At 32.6% G+C, this 13,957-nt stretch overlaps 1 protein-coding gene across 1 annotated transcript; it reads left to right on the forward strand.

Moving 5' to 3' along the window:
- Positions 1-1,410: 1,410 nt before the first annotated feature.
- Positions 1,411-5,384, forward strand: LOC111399003 (universal stress protein A-like protein). Its single transcript, XM_023026199.1, has 4 exons — positions 1,411-1,680; positions 3,449-3,540; positions 4,055-4,173; positions 5,098-5,384. Exons 1-4 carry the CDS (start codon positions 1,500-1,502, stop codon positions 5,174-5,176), a joined length of 471 nt encoding a protein of 156 aa, XP_022881967.1. The 5' UTR covers positions 1,411-1,499; the 3' UTR covers positions 5,177-5,384.
- Positions 5,385-13,957: the final 8,573 nt, after the last annotated feature.

The raw sequence follows: 13,957 nt of genomic DNA on the forward strand, positions 1-13,957 counted from the left end.
TTTAAATTTATGTTTAATATTATATTATTAAAAATATATGTGGTTGAAATGATATTAAAATACTGTTGAAAAATTCATTTTTTTTTCAAAGAATGAAACTCAAACAAGGATTTAATATGACATTAAACTGAATCGAGATTTTAATCCTAGTGGAGCAAAATAATATTACTCCTAAATAAAAGATGGAGTTGGATGAGTCATTGATAATTTAGCTCTCGTTTGAGCCCCATTATTTGGATTTATAATAGGGGAATAGATTTTATTTATTTTTTTGAAAAATAGATGGTTGTAAAATAATGAAAAGTTTTTGACTTGCGTAAAATATTATTTTATTGAAAATTGTGTAATTGAAACTAGGCGAGAAAATTTTAAATTAAATTAATGAGTTCTAAAAGGGGTTTAATGTCACTTTAAAACTCATTTAATTCCACCTTCTATTAAATTTAGGGTACTACTACTTCCATCCACATTTTTTATAAGTACATTCCACTCTAAATTCATCTCTAATAAAATTTTAAAAAATACTATTTACATCAACATCATATTTCAATATTGTCCTTATTAAATTCATTCATTTAAATACTATATATCCACATGAATTTTATATATTCATCCCACTTTAAATACATTCCTATCACTGTAGATTTGTCCGATCCCTAAAACCATAAACTTTTAAACCAAATGAATGAAATAAGAACAAAGTTGAACTAATTGAACATTAAATTAACACGAAATAAATTATTTATCTATTGAAGTTCTGAATATTAGAATGCTTTAAACAACAAAGGTTAAAGAAAGAAAGAAGAAGAAAGTTCGATTAAGCAAGCTAAATTTTACTAATTTTGTTGGCTACAATTATTTTTCTTTCTTGATTAACTGATAAAACTGCATCAAATTTCGTTTTGCATTCTTCGAAATCCGATATGATTCCGGCACAAAAATCACATTTAAGGCCATCATCACCTATAAATATTCATGTATTTTTCTCTATCTATTAGGATTCTAATTAAACATAAATAAAAATAAAAACTAGTGGATCAATTTAAAGTTATGTATTTTTATTTAATTCTATTTATGTCTATTTAAGTAAATTTACATAAGATTTAAAATATAATAAAATTTAACTTTTAAAAATAAATGTATATAACTATATATATAGAAAGTGTTGGTATCCTAAACTTATCATTTAGCCCCTGTTTAATTCCCATTAAATTAAATTAAATTACATTTTATTTTTCTCTCTTTTATTTTCAACCACACAATTTTTCATAAAAAAATATTATACGTAAATCGAAATTTTTTTCTTTTTTTTAAGCACTCATTTTTTTAAAAAAATATTATTCTCAATTTTCATTTACAGATAATGGACATCAAACACTGGATACTGCCGGCTATCCTTCTAAATAGCACTGCTAGACCGACATACATGAATAGATGCCCGAGCAGACACGTTCAAAAGATCGAAAATCTGCGAGAAATTTTGAGAAACTCATACATAGATGGAGGAAGAAAAGAAGAAGGTGATGGTGGCGATTGATGAGAGTGAGTTCAGCCTTTATGCACTGAAATGGACTCTTCAAAAGCTTCACGACTCACTACTAAATTCGGAACTCGTGCTTTTCACTGTGCAGCCCATAGTTGATTATGCGTTTATCTATGCATCTACTTATGGTGTTACTTGTAAGCTCTCTTTCCTTTTATAAACACACGAACTTAATTTATGTTTGATGCTCGACTTTGATTGTCTTGTTGGGTGGCGGTTCGTGAATGTGTTTTGGAATTAGGGATGTTCTGATTGAATCAAGAACTGTTTATCTGTGTGGGTGTGTGGAGGAAGAAGAAGTAGGAGATAAGTGTTATTACCCTGTTTGTGAAGTTTGATTTGCACAATCTCTACGCTGCTGGCTCTATGTATCGTCAGTAGTAGGAGTGTGCATTCTAACCTGAACCGAACTTCCCGAACTGGAGGTTCAAATCCAGTTCTAGGAAAGAGAAAAATAAAAAATAAAAAATAATTGGGAACCTGGAACGACAACCGATCAGGGAGGACTCGGACGAATTTTGGTTCTTGAACGGGAACCTTGCTACCCGGCTCTAAACCGAATTTGTCATTATTATAAATTTTTAATTTTTTACAATTTATTCACCACGATCCAATGACCCGATCTGATTCAAAGGAATCGATTGGATGGAATTGTTATGTAGTTTTCAGAGGAACGAATTTATGTTGTTTTTAGCATTTGCAGAATCTACTTCTTCTTTATTGTTTGTTTCTAGATTTTGGTTTGCTCTTTGGTTTTGTTAGATTTTGGTGTGTATGCTCTGCTAAATATTGGTTGCTATTTGGGTTGGGGTTTGGTTCTAGAAATTTTTGTGAGCTGTAATGGTTTCACTTACTGATTACCCATAGTGTAATGGGTGGTTCCAGATATTGAAATTCGACTCAATTGATGTGAAGACCTAGTGTGTAGAAGAAACTTAGGGTCAAGAGTGAAGACTGTAGTTATGGAAAGATTTAAGCGAACAAATCTTGTGGGATAGAGCAAGTTGAGAATAAGATTGTGTTTACACGGGCTGTGACCAAATCCTCATATGAAATAGTGATCTTCAGATGCACGGACTGTGAACTAGTGACCCTCAAATACAGTAAAATGCCTTGGTTCCTAGTTTCAATTTCTCTCATGTTAGCCTTCTCCTAAAACTCTCTTTCATCGGTTTGGTCTATATAAAGTGTTTCACCGATTACAACTCCTATCTAAAATTCATTTAAAAACTGCGCAAGGATGAATATTTTGTTGCTTGATTCTAGTGGTTTTGATACTGTTAAAATGTCCTATGTGAACGTTTAAGTTGTTAGTGAGAATTTAAACTTAACTCATTTAAATTTTATTTTCAGTATAGCCTTGCATTTTTTTCCCATCAAAGACATGATAAGTGCATAAGTTTCGTAAATGGTGATAGCAACATTGAAACTGTAGACCTTTGTCTGCTTGGATAGTATATTGAACCAACTTATTCAAAAGCTTAATTAGGAACGCAGGTTATCAAACTAATCAAGTCACTAAACTATATTTTGATTCAATTTATTATGGTAACTTGTCTATTTATGTGCATCTATCACCCGTCGACAACATTTTAGCCAACTGAATTGCCTCATATTCTTACCAATTAGGACTCGACATCAGCTTTTCTGATATTCAAATTAACGGACAAAGTGAACCACCTCTAAAAAACTTTTAGTTCAATCGGGTGATTAAAAAAGAAAAGCCTACGACCAACGTGAAATTTTGCTAAATGTTCAACGACCTCCAGTGTTTTCATTCCTCTCAAAGTGTTTGGTTTTAGTTTAGAATTTTGATTCATCAACCAAATTGGAGTAACTCTTGCATAAAAATTGTGGTTGTTGGGTCCTAAAAAGACCTGAAGCTGTATTTATTGTGTGTTGCAGCTCCGGAACTCTTAGCAGCTTTCCAGGAAAATCAAAAGAAAACTGCCATGGCTCTTTTGGATAAAGCTAAGGACATCTGCAAAGACCACGGGGTAATATCTCTATATTATTTATTTGAATTAGTTGAGAATATCTTTGGAGAACTTGTTAGTCTATGATACTTCATTTTTGTACATCTGCTGGTGATACCTCGTCCCTAGCCTTTCTTTATCCACCATTCTCGTGGCAGTGACTTAAATTAGATGTGAGACAACAGATTTCCAACATGAAGTTGCTTACCTTAATACATAAATAACTGTATATATTAATTGAAAATATTTACATTATGGCCGGGAAACCAGTGAAAAATGTACAAACTGCTCCATAAAATTTGTCAAAATCCATCTTAAACCAAATGGCATGGCGTTAAATGGAGAGACCATTTAAGCTTGCATAAAAAGTTCTGTTGCAATACCAACTTATGTAGCACATATTATTTATTTTCAATTTCGTCTTCAACAAACTCATGATAATGCTAGTACGAAATATGAATGCTTTTCTAGTTTTATTTATACATGCAACATATGAGCACGATTACTAATCATGTGGGCACTCTTTTTTCTACAGATTAGTGCTGAGACAATTACTGAAGCAGGGGATCCTAAAGAGACCATATGCGAAGCAGTGGAAAAGCTAAAAATCGAATTGCTTGTGATGGGAAGCCACAGTCGAGCGGCTTTGCAAAGGTTACTATTAACTGCTACCATTTTTAATTTAATGTTTTCTGCGAAATTGTTGTTTTAAATTTGAGCTAACTTCATTCCGCAGCTGCAACTTTCATGAGAAACAAATTTTATAAGAGGATCTAATCAGGGAATTGTTTTCATGTTCTACAAGGATTTCTGCAACCTTTTCTGCTAATTACTTTTCGTGCATTTAATAGTTAAAAATACTATGTAATAGCCTTTACTTTTTATACAGTAGTTCTTCTTGAATGGGAAGTGTATTTTTTTCCCCATAATTTAATACAAAAAGGAGACACTGTGTATCTAAGTATTATCTGATTTTAAAAGTTCAGATATTGATGGCCAAGAATAACCGAAGCATGATTCATTTGTTTGTTCCCAATAGAAAACCGTGCATAAAGTAGTTATGGCCTTGAACTAGTACTCTGCCAGAAATGGAAATCCTTGATTTGGGTTATCACGAAAATTGCAATTATGTTGTCTGATCTTTTGTGTTTCCTGATTTTGAGTTGGTACAGAAGATTAATTTAGATGTTGACTTAGATTAATGCGTGCAATGAAAAAATCACAACTGGAACCAGCGCTGCTTGAATCTTGTTCAAGTCAAAGCATTCTTAGTTTCCTTGGAAAGAAATTTTCGAAACTTAGATCTTTTAGGATAATGAGTCTCATATCTGCTTTGTGCATATTCTTTCTTTCAATAGAAACATTCGTTGCCTATGTTCAAATGTATTCAAGAAGTGAGGTTGATTTGTGGTCAAGAACTGAAAATTTATGCAAATAATATCAACTGGGATGAACAGTCAAGTGCTAGGCTTGATAACTTGGTTCTTTGTGGTCTGATTTTTATGCTTTCTTCAACAAGCATATTTTCTTTTTTATTATAACTTTTATAGCGTACATTTCGCCTGGAATATGAAACAGGGCCTTTCTGGGAAGCGTCAGCAACTACTGTGTTCACAATGCCAAGTGCCAGGTCCTTGTTGTGAAGAAGAAAGCATGAAGCAATGGAGTGTTTATCCATTTCACCTGCGTCTAGTTCTGTTGTGAAATAAAGGCAGTATACTTCTTTGTAAATATAGTATATTTTCTAAGTACATGAATAAGAACCTAGCCAACATATTGGATGATGGCTTGTGAAATGCAAACTACCTTTTTATTTCAAGCGCAAATTGGTTAAGTTTTTATAATATGCATGTTTTCCTATGGTATTGGCTGCAGCAATGCTTTACTCTGCTATTTATTAACCAAGTAATGCATGATTGGTTTACTATTCTGTGATTAAGTATTCAAATTTTGTCAGTGAGGTTGCATTATCATTTTGTACGCTCAACTTTCCATAATTATTTAAACAAGAATGTCAGAAAAAATCAAGTCTTTTTTAAATATGATAAAGAAACAGAGATTTCTGCTCATTTTGCCAATGATGTACAATTAGATGTGCTTGTCTTCTTGAGTAGGAGAATGTTCCTCTGCTGGGAAAATCTCTGAATCTCTAGCGTGATTGTTTCATCCTACGGCGCAATAAATTTTGCAGATGGGACTATTTTAGAGAATAGCTAATGTACTTGTCATTCAAATATGCGGTTAAGGTTGCTGCCACACGAACTCCAACTTGAGCTAGCCGCAAATTGACCATTGGCGAACGGATAAGGAAATAGTCATCTGCAATTGGTTGCTTGTGTCATTTTAAAATGATTTAGGATTTAAACAAATGAACTCATTAACTTGTTACTATTGTTGTTTAAAATGTTCGAAACTTTACCTTCAAGCACTGAATCTTCACTCGCACCGTTGTCTGCCCAGTCACAGGCTGCTTTGATATCATTGATATCTGCAGGTGACGTAAATATGATTTCGAGCATTCTTACCATTATATTTATCAATTAATTCCATGACATTTCAGCTTTTTAGGTTTGAATAATCATTTGTTTTGTGTGTGATTAAACATACATATCTGGGCAAGTTGTCTTGCTGCAGGCCTCCCATGCCTTTTCTTGGTCGGCCCATGTTTTGTGCCAAGCGTCAGGAGAAGAGGATAGGTCAGCATATGAAACAAAACAATGGAGTAAAAAATGAGTGTGTTCAACTTTTAAGGAAGGGAATCGAAAACAAGGTGCCATTATGTTTTTTCTGAATTGCATCAATCATTTCATTTACATTGGAATCATAGAACACCTGCATGGTTCGAAGTAAAAATACAGTATCTATACGAAGAAGGCTTGTTGAATTTATTTTTTTAGTACAAAAAAACTTAATGATGAAGAACTGTTTTTCTTGTGTACCAATGGACATTGATTATATTTCCACTCTAATCGGAAGTGAATCCTCTTGCAAAAGTAATTCAGAAATTGTAACTAAATAACGGGATAATTTAATAAAAACCTTTTGAAGTGAAATATATGATCAAATGGACTTGGAAATTCACTTTTCAAATTATCTACATGATAAATAACTCCAATAAAATGAGAAAGGAAGAGAAGTGCTTCTGTTAAATTTATCTGTTATTACAAGTTATGAAACTTTTCATCAGTCAAATAATCTAATACTATTGATTAAGAACTCATCAATATAACATTGTGTGGCAGGAAAACTAGGTTAAACTATAAAAATCGAGCAATAAGTAATTCGACTCTACTCCTTTGAACATTAGAGGGGGAATCAAATCAATAAAGGAGAAATAAGGCCCCAACCGACTTATTTTCAGTGATTTAAGCTTGGCTATATAAACTATTATTTTGCCACTGTAAAAATCGATCAGTAAGTAATTCGACTATACTCCTTTGAACATTAAAGGGGGAATCAAATCAATAAAGGAGAAATAAGGCCCCAACTGACTTATTTCAGCGATTTAAGCTTGGCTATATAAACTATTATTTTGTTGATTGGTTACACCGAGAAGCAGAATTTCCATTTCCACAGCTGAGAAGCTGAGTGGTGGTGGTGTTAGGAAAAATGTGGGTCAAGGTTGGCTTGCAACTAAAGTGAAATTGAGAAAAATACAGCAAAAAAAAGACAAATATGGTTCACCCAATAGTGGCTACATCCACAGGCAAGTGTAGGAAGATTTCCCTATAGTAGAAAAAATTACAATTACCTTGTTTCTAAATACAAGGAGATAATAACATCCGATCTTTCTTGTAATATGAGAAATTAAGTAGGAAATGCCTCGGTTCTCTCTATCATTTTATGCATTTCTCTACTCACTATTTTTTCTTTACCATGCTTAGTAGGTAACTTATTGCTTTCAATTGCTCTCTACAAATTGTACTCATTTCTCTTCAGCTACCTCCTCTGTTTGCTCCCGTTCGGCTTCCATTAATTTTGATTATAATTGGGGGGGGGGGAATAGTTTTTTTTTTTTTTTTTAAATGGATGGTTGTAAAAGAATGAATTTTTTTTATTTACGTATAATATTATTTTATTGAAGATTGTATGGTTGAAAATAGAAGAAAGAACAATTTAATTTAATTTAATGAGATGTAGTGGGGCTAAACGAGGGAAAACTTCTACTTCTCACATTAATTGCAGTACCAACTTTAAAGGAAAAAGTCCCCTACACAGGCCCCTTTGCACAGGGGCTGTAACATGAGGGTGGACCCCACATGTGAACTCCATGTGTGGGGTCTACCTCCATGTGTGTGCACCTTTACAGACCGTGTGCAAAGAGGCCTGCGCAGACAGCACAGCTCAACTTTAAATGAATATAATATGCAAATGATTGCTACATTTCCTATACACTTTATGGCCAAAGAAGATGCAATTCAAATTTTCAATCTTTGCATTAAATGCAAATCAATGTTAGTATTTAGCTCTCGTTTGACCCTCATTCTTTTCAAATTTTAATTGTTGGAATATTTTTTTTTTTTTGAAAAATGCGTAGTTGAAAAAGAACGAAAATTTTCTGATTGGTGTGTAATATTATTTTATAGAAGATTGTGTGGTTGAAAATAAGAGAGAGAGAGAGAGAGAGAGAGAGAGAATGAGAAGGAGAATGGGGGCTAAACGGGGGCTTAACACATAATGGAATGCATAAATAATAGGGCTGTAAGCAAAAATCGCAAAATCGGAAAATCGAACCGAAATTGCGTTTTAGAAACCGTCGGTTTGGTGCCACGTGGACCCGGTCAACGAAATGGTTTTGACCCAAACCAAACCGGTCAAAATGGTTTGGTTTAGATTTAAGAATTTTAATTACGGTTAAAAATCAAACCGGACCGGCGAAAAAATATATAAAAATAAAAAAATGAAAAAATGAAATTTTTTGAAAATTGATCCAAATATGTAAAATTCAATAGTTTTGTCATTTGTGGGTATTTTATGTTATTATTATTATTATTATCCAATAATTCTAATATATATTTAATAATTTCAAGATTAACATAATCTATCAAAAGCCTTTTTCCTCTTCAAAATTTAGATAAACTCTAGTCGACACGCAACACAGTTTTGAGCAACCGGCACCATACACTTTTTTTTCAGATTTTTCACGCCTTTTCAAAGTTGAATTGAAATCCATTATACCAAATCGGAGACAAAGAGATCCTAAACTTTCGGTGATAATATGTGCTACAAATAAAGTTTCGTATCAATAATTTTTTGGAGCAAACTAAGGTAAGAATCTGAAATTAAATGTGTTTCGTAATATCATACAAACGTAAACTTGTGTAATTGTTATGTTTAGACAATTGTTTTATTATTGTAATTGGTTATTCTCTTTGTTTAATCAATATCCGTTTTTTTCAGATATGATGATCACGAAATCTTGTTGGACATCATTATGTGTTTTGGACCTTATACCTAGTTTAGTAGACTTGTATTGTAATGTTATTGTATCGTCATTAGCCTAAAACAGGTGAAAAAAAATGAAAAAAAAATTATGTTTTAGTTTATTGTGATTTCACTTTGATTTAGTTGATATTTAAATTTATAGTAGATATATTTAGCCCTTATTTGAGCCATATTTTTCATATCATCATAATGAGAAAATTGACTATTGGAGAGGAGGTTGGGTTCCACACATGAAATAGCAGGTCAACAAAGACAGTTGGATTTGTGGAATAACGGTCTAAATTTTCATTTTTTTATTCCAAAATTTTGGTTCAAACAGGGGCTTAGTTTATTTTAAATTTATTACTAGTGAGATATAAATATATATTATATTCAATGAATTAATGACATAAAAGTAGAAGGGGAAAAAAATATATGGTGAAACCGACGGTTTAAAATCGGATCAAACCGTTAGGTTTAGGTTTGAATTTTTTTCAAACCGTTCAAAATGGTTTGGTTTAGGTTTGGGTTTTTTTCAAACCGTTTTAAACGGTTTGGTTTGAAAATATGTCAAAAATCGGTAAAACCGAACCGTTTACACCCCTAATGAACAATGTTATCTCATTTTTGTGATCAAACGTGGCTGCACAATGAAATTTAAGAGTAATGTACAAGGCATTATTCACAGATGTTTTACAGGGCTTTTCATTGTGTAGGGGCCCCGGATGTATTAAAAAAAAAATTAAGTGGACCCACGTATATGTGTGGGCACAGGTCCCTGTAAGCCTAGCATGGTTCAAAACTTATTTGGTCACCCATTTTTTCAAAGTCAAAAAGCTACTTGCTTTGCTAACATTTCTCAAATGAAAGTCACTTTTGTTGTAACCTTTCTGTCCTTCCTACACTTGTTGTTTCCATGCCACTTACATTTTTGCTAGACCAATGGATGATCAATACCATGTAAACTCGTCAGTACTAATTTGCTTTGTTAATTTATCTGCTAGTTTGTCTTTTATATGGCTTTTCTATAAATCCATACTTCTTTTTTTCAGCATATTTTTTTTGAATAAGGTGATGCTGAACTCGAATGTGCTTTATCTTCGGGTGAAACACTGGATTTTTTGCCAGGTGCAAAGCTCTCTGACAATCATAAAATAGAGCAATCTTTTCTTGTTTGTGTTCGAGCTTCTCCATGTACATTTGCAACTAAATTGCTTCTTTGCTAGCTTGTGTAGTTGCTATATATTCTGTATTTGTTGTAGAAGTAGTCGTGATAAACTGCATTTCTTCTTGGAGAATTTGAAGAGATTTATATGCTCAAACTAGAAGGTTTTGAAGAAAAATGAAAAGAGAACTTGGCTTGTAGATCGAACAAATCTCTATAAGGTTTCAAGCTTGCTTCGAGATGTTGGCATAAGAGAGTTGATTCCTTCATCATGAGCCTTAGGTACAACAAACTTGATATAGATCCTTGTGCTTACTGCATAATATTGGAGATAGTGATTTCATTATTCTACTGTTGTATATTGACGACATGTTGGTAGCAAGCCCAACAAAGATTGTAACAAAGACTTGAAGGTATAGTTTAGAGAGTTTGAAATGAAGGACATGGGACCAATGAACAAGATTCAAGACAGAGATAATGGGAAGATTTGGCTATGTCAAAAGAACTACTTGAAGGAGATCTTACGTTGCTTCAATATGCAAGATTGTATGTCAATTTCTATTCCTGTACCTATTAATTTCAAGTTATTTTGGAGTTTGAGTCCTAACAATGAAGCAGAGAGGATGGAGATGTCTCCAGTATTATATACATCAACAGTGTGTAGCTTAATGTTTGTTGTGATCTGTACAAGATCAGATATTGCACTAGCAGTTGAGATATGTTAAGTGTACCTCAAATGCTATATTATGTTATGGAGGATAAGATTTTATTGTCAGAGGTTATGTTAATTCAGATTATGCGGGCGATCTTGATAAAAGTAAGTCCACAACATGTTATGTGTTTACTCTTGCTGAAGGAGTTGGTTGCGGTGTCACATCATCGTTAACTTTTTTATTGAACTTGTCGATGCAAAAGATGCTTCTCCTTCTTGTAGTCTCTCCCTTGCATGATAGATTCTGATTCTAGATTGTAGGTCAAAAGTGAATAACAAAAATCAAATAGAAGAAGAACAAGGATAATTAGCAAAAATGCATCCTTATCGTTTTTACTCACTGTGAAAATGGTCCCCTATTGTTTCAAACTTGACATTTACACCCTTATTTCAAACATTTCTTGCAAAATTGGTCATTTTCGTGATATTCCGTAAAATTATTCTATTAAATATGTGCAATTTGGAGGAAAACATCCCTATTGTTTACTTTCATTGCTCAAATAATCCTTATTATTTCAATTTTGATATTTAGACACCTAGATCGATTTTTATTTGTTTAACATCTCTGTATCATCTATTTTCTCTATTATAATATCGTAAAATGACTAATTTATCACCGTATTTAAATAAATAAATAGAAAAAAAGAAATAATATAAAAATTTGCTTATAGAGTTTCATGTTTTCTAAAACGTACCAACGAGTCTCATGTAAAATAATTTAAAGGAGTTTAATAAAAGAAAAATACTTTATCTTCTCAATTAACCCACCTACCTCTACGCCCATTCGCTACATTCACCACTACCACAAAATTAATTAAAGAGATAATTAAAAATATAATAAAAGTAAAAAAAAAAAAAAAGAATAAAAAATAGAAAAACAAAAAAATATATATAAAAACAAAATGGTGCTTATTCCTCATTAAATATTTTTTTATACTTTTAAATTTTTTAATTATGTTGAGGGTTGTGGTGGAGGAGGATAGGCGTCTAAGTAGGGGAAGGTGGATTAAGTGAATAAATAAAATATTTTTCTTTTATCATAATGCTTTAAAATTTGTAATTTTTTAAAAAAAAACTACAAACTCTGTATACAAATTTTTTTGTATCATTTCTTTTTTTTATTTGATTATTTAAAAACGATGATAAATTAGTTATTTTATAATGTTATAATAGAGAAAATGGACGTAATGATCTTTTAAGCAGAGAAATGTTGATCTGAATGTCCAAATGTCAAACTTGGAATTTTAGGGACTATTTGTGCAATTAAAGCAAACGATAGGGATGTTTTGTGTCAAATTACACATATTTAATGAAATGATTTAACAGAACATGACGAAAAAGACCATGTCTGTAAGAAATGTTTAAAATGAAGTGGTAAATAACAAGTTTGGAATGATATAGATCATTTTCGCAATGAGTACAAACTAGGGATGTCAATGAGCTGAATCGGCTCGTGGACCAAAACTCGAAACTCGAATTTGGCTCGAATCAAAATGGTTTGGGCTTTATTTGGCCTGAGTCAAGTCGAGCAAAAAAATCTAGACTCAACTTGAGGTTTCGGCTCATGCCTTATCGAGTCAGGTCGGGTCGAGCCAAGCTAGCTCATGATTTTTTTTTTTTTTAATTTCTAACAAGGCAACCGCAGTTGCTTGGTATTGTGGGCAACTGTTGCCTGTAGAGGTAGCAGCAGCCCGTTACAGGCAGCCAAAACTTTTATTTTATTTATTTATTTTTATAAATTTGCTCACGGGCTAACTAGTGGGGTTACATCAATGCACAAAAATTTTAGTGAATTGGCAATGTGCCTATGTCCATAGTATGGCGCGAATATGAGCCACCTAATTAACACAGATTCATCTTTAATTCAAGTTTTTGTAGTGGTTATTTTGCTGTCACTTTGTAATGGCTACTTAACTTGCGCCCCATAAAAAATCTTAGCTCCGCCCAGGGGCGGACCCAGATGACTTGGGTTAGGGGGTCAAAAATAAAATTTATATGGTATCTTTTAATAAAAAAAAAAAAAAAGCTAAGAAAAAGAAAAAGCTAAGCAGAATTCTTTTTCTTTAAAATCTAGAGGGTCAATTGCCCCTACAAAACCCCCCAGGTCCGTCCCTGGGCCTCCGCCATAGGGCTAGCTACTCGAAGGTGGAGAAATTTTGGTATATGTAATCTCAAACTTTGTCAGCCTGTCTTTAAAATTGTGTCATATATCAATGACTAATTGTTCAACCACTTTAAAATTTGTACTGTGGCATATGGGATGAAAAAGAAAAAAAAAAAAAAAAAAACTCGTCAAATCTGATACTCGCAGGGTCCAGCTTTGAACGGAGCTTGGGTATTTTGGTCTGGGACAGGGCGGAGGATTTCATCCTGAGGTGGGTTAGCCTTTTTTTTTTTTAATAAAATACTTTAAATGTAAAATTTCATAAAATTTTATTAATTCTAATAGAAGATAGTAACCAAAATTATCTAAAAAATATGATAGACAATAAAAATCTTAGTTTACCGAATATATTTAAATAATTTAACTTTTAAAAATAAGTAAATTAATATAAAATTTTAATAAATATATTATTTCACTTTAATGAATGGGGAGCAATAAAATGATTTATCAAAAGAATTAAAAAACTAAAAAATAAAAGGGTACTAAACGGAGCAAGGGCCGCTTCCCGCCTTAAATTGGTACCGAGCACTGAAAATTACTTTATAGGGCACGGGCGGGGGAGGTTGCCCAACCTCGACCCACCCCGTTCATCTTCACTGGAACAATTAAAAATTCTAAAAAGCATTAATTATCAAATTTTAACTCATTTTTTGTATAAGATGTAGCTGGCCTTGCAAAGACAGTCGCCAAATTTGATCATCCTTTGTCATGGGAAGGAACTGAATTCAGGAGGGTAAAAGACTTTTCATCTACAATGTACAATCCTTGTCAACTTTTATATTAGCTGTACACATAGGACACTGTTAGAAACCAAGATCATTGTTCCAAAAAAAAAAAAACAAAAAACAAAATTATCAGTGAGAGTTGATATTTCGAGGATCAAGTCAGTTGTTGTAATACATTAATAACATAATGTCACAGGGAATATGTGGGGTGTGCTAGAGAAAGCATGCTCTGTTTAAAGAATTGCTTA

This window comes from Olea europaea, chromosome 8 (genome assembly GCF_002742605.1).
Source record: "Olea europaea var. sylvestris chromosome 8, O_europaea_v1, whole genome shotgun sequence".
Lineage (NCBI taxonomy): Eukaryota > Viridiplantae > Streptophyta > Magnoliopsida > Lamiales > Oleaceae > Olea > Olea europaea.